This window comes from Taudactylus pleione, unplaced genomic scaffold (assembly GCF_031769625.1).
Source record: "Taudactylus pleione unplaced genomic scaffold, aTauple2 ptg000126l, whole genome shotgun sequence".
Classification (NCBI taxonomy): domain Eukaryota; kingdom Metazoa; phylum Chordata; class Amphibia; order Anura; family Myobatrachidae; genus Taudactylus; species Taudactylus pleione.
The window spans coordinates 3,167,676-3,187,344 of record NW_028284528.1 but is presented as its reverse complement, the minus strand read 5'-3'; the positions used below and the strand labels follow the sequence as shown (position 1 = coordinate 3,187,344).

Here is a 19,669-nt window from a genome sequence, read left to right as displayed (position 1 = left end):
ATTTATCAAAGTTAACTCAAATAAAGCAATCAGCTTTCACAAAGATATAGCTGGGAGACTTTCTGACCCAAAGTGCGATGAGCTCTGCCGCCTCCCAACGCGGATGCCATCGGTTTTATTGGTGTGGAGTTTGCGTGTTCTCCTACTGTTTATGTGGGTTTTTCTCTGGGTGGTCAGGGTTCATCCCACACTTCAAAAACAATCAAGTAGGTTAACCTGCTTTGATAAGAGATTTGCCCTATTCATAGACAAGCGCAGAAGCAGATACAGGGGGTGCTGCAACGGGACCACCCATCCACCAGGTCATGGCTTACCCGGTCACCACTTCTCCGGGACATAGGGCGCCCAGGTGAATAGTTTATGTCCCGGAGGGAAGGAATAGTCCATGACCTGGCATAGGGGGGAGGTCCCATTATAGCACCCCCTGTGTTGGCCTATGCGCATGTCTATGGCGTTAGTGTATTAGTATGTGTGTGTCCATGTGGTAGGAAATGTAGATTGTAAGCGGAGCTTAAATTTTTACGAATCATCTACATACAGGTAGGAAGTTGTCTAGTTAGCAGAGAGACACCTCATGCCTCAGTGAGGTTACTGGTCTCCGGTGAAAGGACAGCTGAATTCCGCTGTGTTACAATGCTACGAAATGTAACTGGTAATGGACCCTTCATAACGTGAGCAATCAATATGCAGATATGCAGAGTGTTTTTGTAACATTGCTGGTATGATGAGTGAGTGTATCTGTATATCTCACCCTTCCCCTCCCATGTGCTGATGCTCACCTGGCCCTGCTCAGCACAAAGGTGTCCTGTACAGTCACCACCGGGCCGAGTTCGGGACATTCCGAGTCATGGTACTGTGCGCAGTCTTCACACCCTGCAAAGCAAACACAAAAATTACTATTAGTATTATTTATATATAATTCATATATTGAAGCATTGTTAAGGTAATTGAGTTAGGGGTAAATTTACTAAAGTGAGATGTTGCCCATAGCAACCAGATTCTAGCTATTATTTTCTAGAAGGTGCTAGGTAAATGTTAAGTAGAATCTGATTGGTTGCTATGGGCAACATCACTTCTAAAAACTCTCACTTTAGTAAATTTACCCCTTAATGTTAAGGTGACAAAAATTAGCATGCAACATATCATCTATATTACTACCCGGCATATCCTGGGTCACCCCCCAATTCGGCCGCGTCCTGGTTCCTCCCTGCTGTACACTTACCTCTGGCAGGTCTGTCCGGTCACTGCAGTGGGAGCTGCTGGGCGCGTGCTGGCTCCCACTGCCCATGAATGAGACAGGTCAGACCTTAGCGGATTATTATATTGATACATATTGTGTAAGACATGACAGACAGAAGTTTGAGAGATGCAGATTTATTATTAGGTGTCATTTATTGTTAAGCTACAGATGTGGCCTCGTACATTCTTGCTGCACTTGCGCCAAACAGTCCCTCCTGGCGTGCCAGGTCCCGTGTGAATTTGGGCGTCTTCTTCGCCCAAAAATGCATCTCAGTCGCAAGGTGATGCCACTAGGACGCACCCAGGACACTGAGCCGATTAATTTGATATGCGACACTTGTATATCTGTGTGCCCCTTAGTCTCGGACTGTGTATGTGAAGTGTTACGATGCAGCGGCCGCGGTTTTATGTCCACGCCGTTGTTCCGTTGTGCTTCATTTACATTCGTAGTTGCACACAGATATCCAAGTGTCACATATCAAATTAATTAACTCAGTCTTCTGGTGCGTCCCAGTTGCATCACATCGCGACTAAGGCGCATTTTCTTGAGAAAAAAAAAAAAGACGCCCGGCACACGGGACTTGGCTGCTCACGCACGTCAGGTATCTCACGCCACATGGTGTATTTAGGCCATATGTATGAGGACACTTCTGCATGCATTACGATTAGTGTCTTCTGTTTGCTGGGATGGCCCCTTATCGGAAGTGGAACCCCCCCCACCAATCTCCATTTCACTGGGCACTGGTGATAGTGTAGCACAAGATGCCGCTGGGTGCAAAGAAACCTAGCCCCAGTCCTGCTCATCCAGGTTCTCCCCTCTCCAGCTAGACTGGGGTATGTCCTGTTGCTCTAGCAGTGCGAGTCATTGGAGGGGCAGTACGAGCCTTGGCTCCCACTGCGCATGAATGCAGGAGACGGGACAGACCTTAGTAATTGTTATATAGATCTGTAAAAACTTAAAGATGTTTACAGTTAACATTTACTTATATAGGGTTGCCATATTATGTTGTACTTTACTTTAATCATTTTCTTCTGACAAGAAGTGTGCTTACTCATGAATGGTGATCTCACAAGTACAGCGTTATTACTTCAGGTGAGACAGAAGTACACAGGACACTTACATATAAATACAGACTCGTCCATTCCTTCCTGTGCCATACTGCACACCTAGAATACAGAGATAAAAAACAGGACATGTTATGATATAAAGTTAGGAAGGTAGATCTGTTAAACTGAAGGACAAACAAGCATTCAACCTGATCACTACAAAATGGTGGGATTTTTATGTAAAGGGTTAATGTAGCTGGAAAGCAGGAAGATGCGCTGGGGATTTCCTCAAGAGAGAAAAACAGCAGCAACTAATGCGCAATTAATAAATCATCATATTGTGCTGATCCGCTGGTTTATCAACTTGGAGTAATAAAAATATACACAGAGCTATGCAGCAGGGACAGAGGCGTGATAAAGGGGATGTACTGTAGTCAGGATCCCGGCAGCAGATTACGGACGGTCAAAATTCTGACAAATCCCAATGGTGAGTATTAGGGTAAGGTACTACGGTCAGTACCAGATTAAGGTATACATGGGCCTGGAGCTGACATTTAAGAAGGGCCTATTGTGTGCTGCCGCAGAAGGTGTTATCAGCTCGGCGGGGGTGAGACTAGTAATGTGGGGGCCAACGCTATGGGGGAGATCAGTATGAAATACCGACAGTCGGGATCCTGTCCGTCAGAATTCTGATGCTGGGATCAAGACAGGGTTAACATACCGACACTTGTTTGTCGGTATACTAACCCTCCCCCTCTCCCTACCCTAACCCTCTCTCTTTGGTGCCTAACCCTAACCTCCCCCCTAGTGCCTGCACCTAACCTCCCCCTACCCGCACCCTAAACCTAACCCTCCCCCTAGTGCCTAACCCTAACCCCCCAATAGTGCCTTACCCTAACCCCTAAACCTAACCCTCCCCACTTAGTGCCTAACACTAACCACCAATAGTGCCTTACCCTAACCCCTAAACCTAACCCTCCCCCCCACCCCGCTACTTACCTTCGGCATCCCAGCAGTCGGGATGCTGGTGCTGGAATGTAAGCGTCGGCATCCCACTATGGAGTTGTGGTCTGCACAGGTAGTGTGGTCTGTGACATGGGGTATGGATAGCACCATGGAGAGGGCGTGGCTACCGCCTACTTTCGACAACATACATCTCCCTCCCCCCTTTGCTTGTATGAAGCATACACCACCTGTTATATTATTGATTACTGAATATAAAAAAAAATAATTATATATATATATATATATATATATGGGGTGTGCACCGGCCACTTTTCGTGTTTTGTGTTTTGGTTTTGGATCTGGATCTTTCTTCGTGTTTTGGATCTGGATTGGTTTTGCCAAAACCACCCTTGCGTGTTTTGGGTTCTGGGTTTTGTGTTTTGGATCTGTATTTTTTTGAAAAAAAGCATAAAAACAGCTAAAATCACAGAATTTGTAGGTTTTTCTGCTCCTATGCTATTATTAACCTCAATAACCTTAATTTCCACTCATTTCCAGTCTATTCTGAATACCTCACACCTCACAATAGTGTTTTTATGTCCAAAAGGTTGCACCGAGGTAGCTGGATGACTATGCTAAGCGACACAAGTGGGCGGCACAAACACGTGACCCATCTAGGCGTGAAACTGCAGTGGCAGACAGGATGGCATTGAAAAACTAGGCCCCAAACTGTACATAATGCAAAGAAAAAAAAAGAGGTGCAAGATGGAATTGTCCTTGGGCCCTCCCACCCACCCTTATGTTGTATAAACAGGACATGCACACTTTAACAAACCAATCATTTCAGCGCCAGGGTCTGCCACACAACTGTGGCTGAAATGATTGGTTCGTTTGGGCCCCCACAAAACAAGCTGGCAATTTATCTGTCCCTGCACAAACTGGCTCTACGGAGGCAAGATGTCATCCTCATCCTCCTCATCCACCGATTCCTCACCCTCCTCAGTGTGTACATCCTCATCCTCACAGAGTATTAATTCGTCCCTGCTGGAACCACAGGTCCCTCTGTACGTTCTGGAGGCTGGTCTCCCTGGAAGAGTTGATAATTCATTTTATGAACATCATCTTCTCCACATTTTGTGGAAGCAACCTCCTACGCCTTTCGCTGACAAGGTTCCCGGCTGCACTAAACACTCTTTCGGAGTACACACTGGAGGGGGGGCAACTCAGGTAAAATAGAGCCAGTTTGTACAGGGACCTCCAAATTGCTTCTTTTTCCTGCCAGTACAGGTACGGACTGTCTGACATGCCTACTTGGATGCTGTCACCGATGTAATCCTTTAACAGACAGACGCACGCTTGTCGCTGCTGCTTTGAGGATTCAAGTGCGGCTACAGCCCACACAATTCACAAAGACAGAAAAAAGAAGAAGAATATTTTTATTGTTTGTGTAGAACACTTTGAGGTGTCACCACCCTTTAACAGACAGACGCACGCTTGTCGCTGCTGCTTTAAGGATGCAGGTGCGGCTACAGCCCACACATTTCACAAAGACCGAAAAAAAATGAATATTTTAATTGTTTGTGTAGCACACTTTGAGGGTGTCACCACCCTTTAACAGACAGACGCACGCTTGTCGCTGCTGCTTTGAGGATGCAAGTGTGGCTACATCGCACACAAGTCACAAACACATTAAAAAAATAGTTTTTTATTTTTTGGAACACTTTGAGAGTTACACCACCCTTTAACAGACAGACGCACGCTTGTCGCTGCTGCTTTAAGGATGCAGGTGCGGCTACAGCCCACACATTTCACAAAGACCGAAAAAAAAAGAACAATATTTTAATTGTTTGTGTAGAACACTTTGAGGGTGTCACCACCCTTTAACAGACAGACGCACGCTTGTCGCTGCTGCTTTAAGGATGCAGGTGCGGCTACAGCCCACACAATTCACATAGACAGAAAAAAGAATATTTTTATTGTTTGTGTAGCACACTTTGAGGGTGTCACCACCCTTTAACAGACAGACGCACGCTTGTCGCTGCTGCTTTAAGGATGCAGGTGCGGCTACATCGCACACAAGTCACAAACACATTAAAAAAATAGTTTTTTATTTTTTGGAACACTTTGAGAGTTACACCACCCTTTAACAGACAGACGCACGCTTGTCGCTGCTGCTTTAAGGATGCAGGTGCGGCTACAGCCCACACATTTCACAAAGACCGAAAAAAAAAGAACAATATTTTAATTGTTTGTGTAGAACACTTTGAGGGTGTCACCACCCTTTAACAGACAGACGCACGCTTGTCGCTGCTGCTTTAAGGATGCAGGTGCGGCTACAGCCCACACATTTCACAAAGACCAAAAAAAAAAGAACAATATTTTAATTGTTTGTGTAGAACACTTTGAGGGTGTCACCACCCTTTAACAGACAGACGCACGCTTGTCGCTGCTGCTTTAAGGATGCAGGTGCGGCTACAGCCCACACATTTCACAAAGACCAAAAAAAAAAGAACAATATTTTAATTGTTTGTGTAGCACACTTTGAGGGTGTCACCACCCTTTAACAGACAGACGCACGCTTGTCGCTGCTGCTTTGAGGATGCAGGTGGAATCTAGACGGGATTTGGAACCGAGGACACACTACCTCCATCAATTGTCTAAATCCCACTGCACTAATGTCGGATACCGGACGCACGTCTAACACCAACATAGCAGTCAAGGCCTCAGTTATACGTTTTGCTTCAGGATGACTGCTGTCGTACTTTATCCTCATCGCTAGGGACTGTTGGAGGGTCAATTGTTTAGTAAAAGTAGTGATGTTCCTACTTCCTCTCTGGGATGATGAACAACTCCCAGCAGCAGCAACAGCACTAGGAGGAAGTGGTTCTTGATCTTTCCCTATTTTATTTTTATCGGAGAAAGTTTGGTCCTCCATTTATGTTATATTGATATATATACGTGCGGCTAAAGCGCACACAAACACAGAAAATATTATTTTATTTTTGCTGGAGAGTAGTGCACTTTGTGGGTTACACCACCCTTTAAGAAATGAGCCAGCCGGCTCTTTACTTATGGGACACAGGCGCACGCTTGGCGCTGCTCCTTTGTTGATGCACGTGCAGCCACAGTGCACACAATTCACAAACACAGAAAATAATTTTTTTTTTGGTTTGGACTGGAGTGTACTTTCGGGGGTTACAGCACCCTTAACGGTCAAGCCAGCCGGCCCTTTACTTATGACACAGGCGCACGCTTGGCACTACTTTGTTGATGCACGTGCGGCTACTGCGCACACAATTCACAAACAAACACAGAAAATATATTATTTTTTTAGCACTTGGGGGGAGCACCCCTGATGGACAGAGCACCCCCTGGACAACACTGCAGCACTCTTTTAGGACTGGGACACTGCACAGGACTTTGGAGTGGACACAGCCCCTAGGGAGAACTGACTGCACAACACAGTCCAGCCAGCCCCTATGGACTTTGAAGTAGTGGACACAGCCCCTATTAACAACAGCAGCACAGCACAACACAGCCAGCCCCTATGGACTTTGAAGTAGTGGACAACAGCAGCACTACACTAAACTACACTACACAGCCCTAACTCCCACCCTCCCTCTTCACTGTCCACAGCCGAGTGAGAAAATGGCGCCGACGCGGGTACCTTATATAGGATCCAAAACCCGCGAGACTCGGAAGGCGGGATGATGACGTTTTGCCTCGATTTCAGATCCGAGTCAGGCGGGAAAAGTCGAGCCTGATTCGGATCGGACTCGGATCGGGGGGGCTCGGATTTCAGAAATCCGAACCCGCTCACCCCTAATATATATATATATATATATATATATATATATATATATATATATATATATATATATATATATATATATATATATATATATATACACACACACACACACACACACGCGCACAGTATACAGTATATATATATACATACATATATATATATATGCTGCAGCGTACGAGCATGAAAACACTTTAGTGACACTCCCATAATACGTCCATGGGATGGATCATTTTTGCCCGCATTCATAGCCACCTCCCAGGAATGCTCAGAACTTTTCCATGAGATTTCTGATAGCGAGCGTCTCAATCACACAGCGCCTATGTGCGTACACACGATGTATCACATGCACCCTACAAGATTATAGGAATTTTCCTGCACGCCTTATAGCAGAAAATCACTCAACTATGTGAACATCGGCATTGCGTGCGACTCTGAATCAGGCCCATATTATATCCATGTGTATTACACACAATTATACTGAAATTAATATCTCTTGAAATTATTGATTGTATGTTTTACTCTTTATATGTGCAATATGTGTTTTTTATTATTCTGTTCACAATCAGAATAATGTGCATTTATATATATTAATAATGCTATTGGTGATTTATACGAGGACGCTTCGGTCTTGGGGCCCCTCTAATATCATATAAATACATACATTTATTTGCTATGTGAACAAATTTTATTAAGCTAATTAAGTACGGAATTGTATTAGTGGTAATGCACCAGATGGGTTTGTATGTATTGCTTTTCTATAGTACCCATTGGAAACAATTCCTGGTTATCTGGCATTAATGGGTGGCTGGTAATGGTCACTAATAAGTGACCTATATCTTATCCCAAGTACGTTTACAATGGGTATCAATAGCATTATTAATATATATAAATGCACATTATTCTGATTGTGAACAGAATAATAAAAAACACATATTGCACATATAAAGAGTAAAACATACAATCAATAATTTCAAGAGATATTAATTTCAGTATAATTTATAACTTACATCTATAAACCCTATTCTGGAAAGAGAATTAGAAAACATACCACCCGTGAAATAATAATATATATTATATATATATATATATATATATATAATATATATATATATATATATATTTACGACCTAATACCTTACCAAGCAACCGGACCGTCCATGGTGCCGCTTCACCGTAGGATTCCACACTGCGTGGTGACATCACAGATCTCACACGATTCGTTGTCACGGAGCATCACAAGTGAGCTGTAAACAAAGATTGTGATTGGGATCTTGCTGCGAAGCGGTACCATGGACAGTCTTGGTGTGGGTATTTAGCTTATTGGGTTTGTGTTCAACCTGAGGAAAATGTTATATAAACATTGAAGCATTGGTTCAAATAAGCTACAGACCATTTTTATATACAGTGTGTCTGTAATATATATATATATATATATATATATATATATATATATATATATATATATATACACACACAGATATATGAAAAATCATACATGCTCTGTATATTTGAAATATAAACAGGATTATGCTATATACACACACACTTGAATATTTAAACACAAATATATATATATATATATATTAGAAAATGTTTTCTCTATATTTTTAATATATACACACACACCTCAGCCTGCAGTGCAAGTATATAGAGAAAGCATTTTCATATATATATATATATTATATAATGTTTCAGCAGCAGCAGCCAGGCTGGCAATAAGCAGGACTGACACCTCACCTCAAGAGGCTCAGTCACCATACCGCGCTCAGGGCTACTTCATGGGGCTTCCTAGGACTCCTGTGCTGCTGCTCCTTCCTTCAGGGCGGCGCGCTGATGGCTGGGTGGCACCTTGGTGATGTCACACATCCTGACATCACGTGGTGACACAGAGGAGGCGCCGGGTCACTGCCGCCATGTTTATTGAATTTATGTCCCCAGCAGTTCTTTGATTTGTCGGGTCCGCGGTTGGGAGCGGGGAAAAGGGTCGCGAGTTGCGGCCGGGGGGCGTGGCCTAAAACGTCCACTGACAGGCTGCTGCAGCAGGAAAGTTTTTTTTCCTGTGTACAGCAGTAGAAACAACACAGCAGTTGCTGTGGGCCTATTCTGATGGGAGGCCTGGAGCTGCAGCTCCATCCGGCCCATTGTTAATCCGGCCCTGACTACGGTGAGGGTTAGGCGGCCAGAGGGGGGCCGTTAGGCGGCCAGAATACTCGCTAAAATTTGTCTGGATTTTCACTGTCGCAGTTCCGCTGCCGGTAATGTGACAGTCAGGATGGTCACACCCGGGATATCGTGCCCAACCCATGATAAAGTACTTACACTATAAAACATGCTTCAGAGCAAGATAAGAGTTTAACAAGGGTTTCAATTTTCAGAGTTTATTGTGGGATATTTTTTACATAAAAATCGGAGGAGTTTGAGCCATTCAGTGAGAATCAGCAAATGGTTGTATTCTGCGAACATACGCTAATGCAGCAGGAGGCGTCTGGTGCACATAGCCACCTCCTGCTTACTAATGTTATCAGCAGCTGTGTCCGAGGATGCAGCCATCGGATCACCTTGGGCACCATCAGCCACCCTCAGGTTACTCAGATGGCCACCTATGCAAACCATTATGCACAGTGCAGGAGCCTGCTAGCCCCCGTAAGCAAAGCACAGGAGCCTGCTAGCCGCCGCAAGCAAAGCACAGGAGCCTGCTAGCCGCTGAGAGCACAGGAGCCTGCTAGCCGCCGCAAGCAAAGCACAGAAGCCTGCTAGCCGCCGCAAGCAAAGCACAGGAGCCTGCTAGCCGCTGAGAGCACAGCACAGGAGCCTGCTAGCCGCAGAGAGCACAGCACAGGAGCCTGCTAGCCGCCGAGAGCACAGCACAGGAGCCCGCTAGCCGCCGAGAGCACAGCACAGGAGCCCGCTAGCCGCCGAGAGCACAGCACAGGAGCCTGCTAGCCGCTGAGAGCACAGCACAGGAGCCTGCTAGCCGCTGAGAGCACAGCACAGGAGCCTGCTAGCCGCTGAGAGCACAGCACAGGAGCCTGCTAGCCGCTGAGAGCACAGGAGCCTGCTAGCCGCCGCACGCAAAGCACAGGAGCCCGCTAGCCGCTGAGAGCACAGCGTAGGAGGCTATTCTAAGGTATCATTGAGTTTCACAGTTTTTATTAATGAATGAAAACGATAGCCTGCATGTGTATTCCAGCAATATAACAAGCATTTAGAACATGTTGGTGTATATTTAAAAGTCTCTGAAGTGATTTATAAGTGTTTATATACAAGTTAGTTAGTGAAAAAACACTTTGAACTCCGACTTGCAAGTTCAAAAACCTCTTTCCCATCTATAGAAGGAATCGGTATGCAACACCGCCGGCCGACGTGGAAGGAAATACCGATCGTCCGTAAGGTAAGTATTTCCTAACCTAATCTACCCCCTAACCCTCCCTAGGGGTGCCTAACACTAACCTCCCCCTCCTGTGCCTAACCCTACCCCTCCCTCCCCCTAGCCTAAACCTAACCTCCGGGGGGGTGCCTAACCCTAAGTTCCCCCCCAGAACCCTAAACCTAACCCTCCCCCCCGCGGCTGTCCGCGCTCGGCATCCCTTCGATCGGGATGCCGGGCACCGGTCTCCCGGCGTAGGTTAATTAACCCTCGCCGGGATTCTGTAGTGTAGATGCCAGCGGTCGGCATAGCGACCGCCGGCATCATAAACGCATACCCTATAGAAGACCTCAGCGTACATCCCACATAAATAAGATACGTCTTCTGCTTTTTAGAGAAATCCTTATCGGCCATACTTTACTATTTAAACACCTCTAAACATTATCAGTGATTGGGAGGGAATGGGTTCGATTCCCGTCAGCGGCAGCCCGACAGGAGCAGAGTGCGACACAGCGGAAGCCCGATAGCGCTGGAAATCCCGATCATGGATAGGTAAGTATCCACTAACCTAACCTAACCCCCCTAACCCTAACCCTCCTTAGGGGTGCCTAACACTAACTTCCCCCCCGTGCCTAACCCTAATCCCCCCTCTAAGTGCCTAACCCTAACCACCCCCTTCCCCGCTACCTAAACCTAAGTCCCCCGGGGGGTGCCTAACCCTAAGTCCCCCCCGGGGGTGCCTAACCCTAACCCTCCCTCCCCCTAGCCTAACCCTAACCCTCCCAGGGGGGTGCCTAACCCTAAGTCCCCCCCGGGGGCCCTAAACCTAACCCTCCCCCCCCCGCAGCTGTCCGCTCGCGGCGCCCGGCATCACTACGATCGTGATACCGGGCGCCGGTCTCCCGGCGTCGGGGAAATGCGGGCGTCTAAATCTAGACGCCCGGCATTTCACCCTTGCCGGGATAAGACAGTCGGGAAGCCGGCTGCCGGTATAGACAGTCGGCTTCCCGATTGCTTCCCATTGGGAGGGGTGTACCGTACCGGAGGTACTGCATTGTGTCCTGACATTTTTACATTAAAATAAGGACTTTTATTTTTAATACAGTAGTTACCCCTAATCTGGAGATACAAACTAAAAGCCGAGCTTTCACCCATTGAAACCCTCATTAACTATTGGAGTACCAAAAAGTCACGGCCCTGCGTTTTACCCACTGTAACTCAGGCTTGTTTTGTGTGCATTACTGCTGCCCTTATAAATCCAGAAAATAGTTATCTGTAATAAATATACCCGCTAGAGGAGACCATGAGGGTCCATTACCCCGAAGCTTCAGGTTAAACCAAAAATGTACCTTAAAAAAAAAAAAAAGCATGATTGTTTTTTGGATTTGTAGAGCAGGATTCCAATTTTATTACAAGAATAGAAAAAAAAAAACTTGCATGAACGGATGGAAGCTGCAACATGCAACCCTAATGGTTATTATAGTCCATAATTACACCATTGGCCATCGTTAGTAATATACTCAATGGGTGATGAACGTATTTAGCAGCAGATATGAGCAATCCCATACATGATGCAGTAACTTAGTGAATCGCACCAATCAGAGGCTTGAAGCTTCAGTCATCGCCGGTTCTGCACTATAGATGGTCTCCATTCGTCATGGACAGTGGATACCGTTGCCCACTTTTGAATTAGGCACATAGGGTTATATTTAGAAGTGGAGATGTTGCCCATAACAACCAGATTCTACTTATCATTTATCTAGCACCTTCTAGAAGATAATAGCTAGAATCTGATTGGTTGCTGTAGGGCAAATCTCCACTGCTAAAAACCAACACGTTAGTAAATATACCCCATGGTTTGAAGGCAAGTTACATAGCGGTGAGAGGTTCATGTGTCCACATACATTTGGCCACGCATTGACCACCAGACTGCTCTTCTCCTCATATCATGTCCATAAAAGGAAACAGTATCGCATATAAAAGCCAGATTAAAATGTATTAAACCTACCCCAATCATTATGTATTCTCACGTATGTCACGAGACTCACAGTCTGAACTAAAGGGCGGTGTGTCTGTACAATATGTACCTGAGTGGGTGGAAGGTGTTAAAACGCTTCACTGATCAGAACATTAATTTGCTTTAAAAGCAGGACATAGATGACTTACGTCTTTGCTCGCTCTGTCCGTACACACAGGAGATACTGTGGTAACTAATCAGCAGATTCGGAGATCTCTCTGGTAGGAAATTTAGATTGTAAGCTTCACTGCGCATAAAGGTGCTATATAATACGTTCTTAATAAATATTGTAAGAAAAAGGGACTTGCATTAAGTCAGCCCAATAAGTGCAAGAGCCAAGTCAAGCTGGCCATACCTAAAGATTATCAACCATTTGCTCCCAAACACTGGGAAACTGACTAAAAAGGTCGTTCAGACAAGATGGTTACGTATGATTTAACTAGTTTGTCTGAACGACCATTTTTGATTGTTTTGCAGTGTTTGAGAGCAAATGGACGATTGTCATTTGCTCCCATACATTAGCAGATTTTCGTTCCAACCAGCCAAGTAGTTGGATGGTTGAAACGATAATCTTTAGATGTATGGCCAGCTCACAGATCCCAGTGTGGGAGGATGTACATGCACCACTAGATTGACCATGGATGTAAACAAGTCATACATTATTTTAACATCGTGAGCCCCAAGCATTCTAGAACATCGTGAGCCCCAAGCATTCTAGAACATCGTGAGCCCCAAGCATTCTAGAACATCGTGAGCCCCAAGCATTCTAGAACATCTTGAGCACCAAGCATTCTAGAACATCGTGAGCACCAAGCATTCTAGAACATCTTGAGCACCAAGCATTCTAGAACATCATGAGCTACTTTAAAACACACCATTACCCGAAACACAAATAGATCTTTCTTATATGGGGGTAAATGTATTATTGGTTGAGAAGTCATAAATGCGCTAAATCAAGCACAATTTGACACTGCTATCCATTTCCAAGAGGTATTAAAGCAGGTATCGTAGAGAAAAATCACTTTTCTCCAAGGTCTCTGCGCATTTCTATCGTCCGTATGGCGACGGTATTGCGGCAACTATTATAAAGAAACGAAACGAACTTTCGTGGCTTATCATTTTATTACATATAGGCAGGATTACCTCCTCATACGTGAAATAACCAGCGACCGACCGCGCATGAGATCTTGTGGGTTTATTTTGGGAGATCTCGCGCACGTGCGGTGGGGTTGACCAGGATGCAGAGCACAGAGCAACAGCACTGGGCTAATATGCTGCGTCACATACAAGTATGTCCAAGAGAAGGATTTAAGAAAAGGAGGGAGAAGAAAAGGGACCCAAAGTAGCATCTTGCCTATGGCCCAATGGGGTCTTATTAAGGGTCTGACTAAATGTCTGTACTGGGTAATTCCATGAAATATAGGACACAACACATAAAAATTACATTTTACATAACCGCTTATACTAAAATGTATTTATGTTGCTAAAAGATCGTAGTATATAATGTTACTGTCATAGTGTTCCCTCTAGCTCCGGTGGGAGGCAGGGCGCCGGAGCTAGAGAGAGCAATCTTGTGCGCGCGCCGAAGGCGCGCACGGCCAAAAAGGGGGCGTGGTTATGAAAAGGGGGCGTGTCTATAAGACGCGTCCCCTTTTCGTCATACTTGGGGGTGTGCCCGGCGCTTACGGACATGCCGGGCAGCCCCCAAGCGCTGCAGAAAGGGAGAATAGATGCCGGGCGCATGCGCCCGGCGTCTATTCTCCGGCGGTGACCGGGTCACCGCATGTTTGTCCACCCGCGGGACACTGCGTCCCGCGGGTGAGAACGGCTCCCGCAGGCTGTTAGGGCAGGGCGCTTTTTGCCCTCCTCCTGGAGGGCAGGGTGCTTTTTGCCCTCCAGAAGGAGGGCAGGGCGCCGCGCCCCGCTAAAACAGCCTAGCGGGAACGCTACTGTCACTGTGACTTCAGATGACGCCGTTAAGTTGGTGACTGGTTCTATGTTGAAAATGTTGTTACCCAGGTGAGATCAAGGACATCAGGAGATGGTGAATACTAATGCTGGCCACACACATAGCGATATTTTACCCGATCTGGCCGATTTCGACACAGTGGAACGACAGATCGTGTAAAATATGGCCAAATCCAGAGTAAATCGGGTGTCCTCATTCACAATCACGATGCGATGCGCGTCCCCGCTGGTCGCACATCGCATCTTCAGATCTGCCGTGCAGTAGGGCAGATCTGACAATCTGGGACGCGATGCCCTGTGAAAATCTGACTGCAGGAGAGATTGTTTGAAGATTGGACACCAAATTGTGTGCAGATCGTGTGCAGAGCTGCCGGGGAGAGTTTCAAGGAAAATCGTACACAAATCGTACACATCGGCTGATCGTGTGCAGATCGCTATGTGTGTAGCCAGCTTTAGTGAGCACAATGGAGCAAGCTGGCAGCAACTAGAAACGGCCGTCATCACCAGATCAGATATATTTTATACACCTTCACAGTTAATCAGGTCTACATTAATTCACGTGGATTCTACAGGTTTGAGTAATTTGTATCAGAGACTGGGGACAGAAATGTAATGTGAGTCACATTCACATGTAACATGAGTCACATGTCAAAACTGATTTTAAGTATAGTTTGGGAAACATTCATTTTTTTTTAATTGTGTGTCAATCATAAGTTTAGGGTCTTATAAGGGTACAGTATAACAATCATGTCAAAAATAATTAGGAGAGCAGGTTTAAATAAATATATAAGTCCCCTCAGGTACATTCTGTAACATGAGTCACGCACATAAACAATAAAATTTAAACTACTAAGAGTGTACATTTTTGTTCTGCTTTTAGCATTAATTGTGACCACATACCCCATATACTATTGTCATGTTTTCAAAATGCCGAATTTCAGTTTAATTTTAGAGTGTGTGGTGCACTAACATGAAACGTAACGTGAGTCACACAGAATTACCATAATGCACACTAGGGACCCAAGTCGCGCGCAGCTATACAAATGGGCGCATAACACGGAATGTGAATATTTGGTAAACATCATACTGATGCTACTACCGACACGTCTAACCAGCGCCCGCAGTCATCATCGGTAATATGGCAAATTACGTCTACCCAATGCAGGGCGCAAGAGAGCTGTCTGAAAAGGGCGTCCCCGCCGCATATCCGCAATGAGGAACAGGACGCAACTCTGCAGAGGCGCAAATATATCATCACAACCGCGCATGCGTTAATGCTGCCGCATATGGACGATACAGGCGCACCATGTAAATATATATATATATACACATACATACATACATGTATCTGTGTGTATTATTCAGATACATCACACACACACCTGTGCATTAAACATACATGTTGGAGACACACGTGTACAAACAGGCATGGTCCTTCCATTACACATGCATGGGGTGCAGTGGGGCCCCATCTCCAGGGGCCCCACAGGCTGATGACAGTCCAGGGACGCGGCTCCGGGATCGGCAGGCACCAGCCGGGTTTTTCCTGCGATCCGGGAGCGGAGGAGGGGGGAAGCCGCCCCCCGGCTGCAACAAAGAACAATCGGCCTGGCCAGCTGGAGCGGGGGGGAGCCCAGACACCGGCCTGCACCCAGCCGCCTACCCCTCCCTGCCCAACCCCGCTACCCCCCAGCCTGGGCTTTTCGCCTCTCCTCCCCTACCACCCTCCCGGTACCTGCTGCCGCGTGGAAACCCAGCGGGGGGGGGGGACCGAATCCGGACTCCGGGTTCTGATCCGCTCCGGAAATCGCGCAGGACCGGAAGCGGCGCTAGAAGCGCGCAGGGGCTGCCGGGAAATGTAGTTCTTATGTAGCCTGTGAGCAGCTGGACCATAGGACGGCGCCCTCTTCCCTCATTATCCCTTTATATGTCACTCATTACGCTGCTCAGTGCTCAGCTGCTGCACAACTCAGGCCCTCTATTGCATTCAGGGACTCCCTGACTTTTTTATCCCAGCTAATTAATAGATAGTATAGAGTGTAAGCTCTCACAAGCAGGGCTTTTCCTTCCCTCACTTATACTATGGCCATCGGTCGGGTGAACCATCGATGGTTTGCACCCCTCGATGGCCATTGGCCACCGCTGCTGGGGATGCCGGGCCGCGAGCCAATAAAAAATGGGGGTGGGGCTTAGCGGCCGTCGGGAGATAATATGTATATGTGTGTATGTCCCCTCATATTACTATCCTCAAATTTGGGCTATCAGGTCCGCCACGCTTTGTGACTTAGCAGCGCCATGTGTCTTTTCCAAAATGTCCATCTTATTAGCATCGCGTACCCCGAACGCTGAAGCAGGCATCGCATGCCTCTTCTGTGTGTGACATAGGGCCATATTCAATTAGCCTGCGAAAACGATCGCCGATGATGTCATTTTCGCCTGTTTGACTTATCCCCATATTCAATTATAAAGACTTTTCGCAGGTGCGAAAAGTCTTTGTAAAAAAGTCAGGGATAAGTTTTCACCACTGTTTAGGTGGCGAAAAAAAGTGCAGTATTGGGGTTTAGGGGTGCAGATTAAAAAAAAAATAGCCTGCAGCCTTTGTAATGTCCCCTTAAAGTAATGTGTGTGAATTTATTTTTTAAAAAAGTTCCTTAGGACACCCCAAAAAAGGTACTTTAATTTTGGGGTTTAAAAAAAATATGTTGGGGGACAAACTTCTAAACTAGCTAAATCGATCCCGGGGGGGTTCCCAAGTATGCGGGAGGTGTTTTCTAGAATGCGGCAGGTGCATTTTTTAAGAATTTTACATCACTTTAGGGACATAAAAATATGCTGCCACCCATTTTCATGTACCCCAAATTTGATGGACATAGTTTCCCCCCCCCCCAAAAAAAAATCAAAGTGCTATTCTTCACCCCTTCTTCACAGGCACATTCACCATTCACCTGCTGCTGCTATTTAAAAACCCCAATTACCTTCAGCAGGCCAAATCGGGTACCCATAGTGATCTCCCATGTCAGACCATCTTCAGGGGGGGTGCCAGGATGATTTCCCGAAAATGTACAGGACTTTTCCATACTTACCTCTCCGCCGGGTCCCGTTTTCGTCGGATAGTAATTGAATGCAGGGATAAGCGGGCACGCGCCAGATACTTTATCCCTGCAAAAAACGTTGATGAGGGCGAAAAGTACGACCTCTGACTTTTCACCCCATATTGAATATAGCCCATAGTCGCTGATCTGGGTAAAAAGACGGAGGTCCGATATGAGTGATTCATGGCACGCATCACTTTGCGTAATCTGCGACTTTATAGCCATTTCTCTGCAACAAGAAATACTAATCCTAAGTAACTAGGAAACAATAAGCAGCTTTGTATGTGGCCACAATGACACACAATTCTGGAAAAGTATGAAAGTAGAGAAATGGCTACCCGTGGCGTAGTGTCTTGTGCTATACGGCGCATAAAGGATATTGTAGGTGTATGACGGCACATCTGTGATAAGTGATAATGTGATATATTGATATTATCTTATACAGTATCTTAGTGTTTCCCATACTTTCCTAAAGCTTCAAACATAAGGCTGCAATTCTCCCACAGTGGCAAATGCAGGATTTTGAAAATGGGGTTTCCAAATAATTGGTTACAGAACCAATGACAAAAAAGTCTAACCAGAATACGCCTGCAACATCCACTTTATTGTGTACTTCAAGTGTTCTAATATAAATAACAATAAATAATATAAATAACAAGGCATCTGGGCATAAAACTTGCTTATGCATAATGTGTAACAGTACGAACAAAATGTAAACTACCAGTGCAATTTATGCCACACAGTAGTCCCTTATTCGTGTTATGACACACAGTAGTGCGCCTTTTACACAATGCCCACAGTAGTAGTGCCCCTTATACATGATGCCCACAGTAGTAGTGCCCCTTATATGATGCCCACAGTACACAGTAGTAGTGCCCATTATACAATGCCCACAGCAGTGGAGCCTCCTATGCAATGCCCCCTGTAGTAGTGCCCCCGGTAGTAATGCTCACAGTAGTGCCCCCTATAGTAGTGCCCTCATTAGTAATGCCCCCATTAGTAGTGCCCCAGTGGTAATGCCCCCTATAGTAGTGCTCCAGTGGTAATGCCCCCTATAGAGTGCCCCCAGTGGTAATGTCCCCTCTCCCATAGTGCACACTGCAGCAACCAGAGCTCAGCAGTGAGCTCCAGCCTCCTGCTGCCGCTACCATTGCGGGAAGGAGACGGACGACCGTTGGTATCAAAATCTCAGTGGGTGCCCAGCAAATAGAGCCTCCCTGAGACAGCTGGAGGGGGGGTGTGAGCAGGAGTATGGCGGCAAGGGGGTGTGGGCAGATGGAACAACAGGCCGCAGGGGGGATTTCTAGGTACTCGGAAACCTCCCCTGCATGAGCATATACTCCCACTCGGGTAAATATAGAAAGACAATTTTCATATTACATAAGGAGAAATATATATAAAAAACAGTGTAATATGTCACATATGTATGGAGAAACGCGTAGGCGGCATGTGACACAAGTTCCAGTACATGACACTCGGGGAGGATATCCAGCATCTCCAATATAGAAGGGTCCTGGCAAGGTTTCCAGAAGCCTCCAACATCTTAACTACAGTCCCATTCATTTAAATGGGACATCTGGTAAACCTCCACCCTGTCTCTATATTCATGTGATATATTGTGACTAACTCATGTTATTAGGCTGCTATGATTTTCTGAAAACAATAAATGGCTGCGATTCAATTGAAAGCGATGTCGAATAACCCGGGGAGAGGGCTCCCGGAGCTGTTCAATTCAGCGCGATGTTTGGTTCAACTAAAGGATTTCTTCTCGCACCCCCCTGGGGATGCGAGGAGAAATCTGACAAAAGTTCCAGCCGCGCGGCTATTTTCCTGCTTAGCACGGCGTTAACAGCTGCGCGGCCGCCATTTCAGTTGGAGAATGCCGGTTCTCGAGACTATACACCCAGCTTAAGTTGCGAGAACCATCATTGTCCCACTTAACAGCGTGCTGATTTGAAAAGCTCCGGTAGCTGCCTCCTGGGCTATTCATCATCGCTTTGAATTGAATCGCAGCCAATGTTTTCTATATTCTTTTCTCCCTATGTGGTATTAAAATTATCCTTCTATATTTACCCGAGTGGGAGAGTTGCAGCCGTACATTTGAAGCTTATGGATAGTATATGTCCTTTTCTACTTCAGGGTCCATAGGGGGTCCACAGGGTTGAACTTGGAGTATAGCTGGA

At 46.0% G+C, this 19,669-nt stretch overlaps 1 protein-coding gene across 4 annotated transcripts in view; it reads right to left on the bottom strand.

Moving 5' to 3' along the window:
• PRDM15 (PR/SET domain 15) overlaps positions 1–16,423 on the bottom strand; it is a 79,447-nt gene extending 63,024 nt beyond the window's left edge. The window contains exons 1-3 of one of the 4 annotated variants that reach the window (XM_088472572.1): positions 16,130–16,423; positions 2,361–2,406; positions 780–873 (exon numbers count right to left, since the gene is read on the bottom strand). In XM_088472572.1, the coding sequence (XP_088328698.1) occupies positions 780–873; positions 2,361–2,397 (131 nt within the window). In that variant the 5' untranslated portion in view covers positions 2,398–2,406; positions 16,130–16,423. Of the gene's footprint in view, positions 1–779; positions 874–2,360; positions 2,407–15,776; positions 16,013–16,129 lie in introns of those variants that run through there. The other 3 variants (XM_088472569.1, XM_088472571.1, XM_088472570.1) reach the window with 3 other exon arrangements.
• Positions 16,424–19,669: the final 3,246 nt, after the last annotated feature.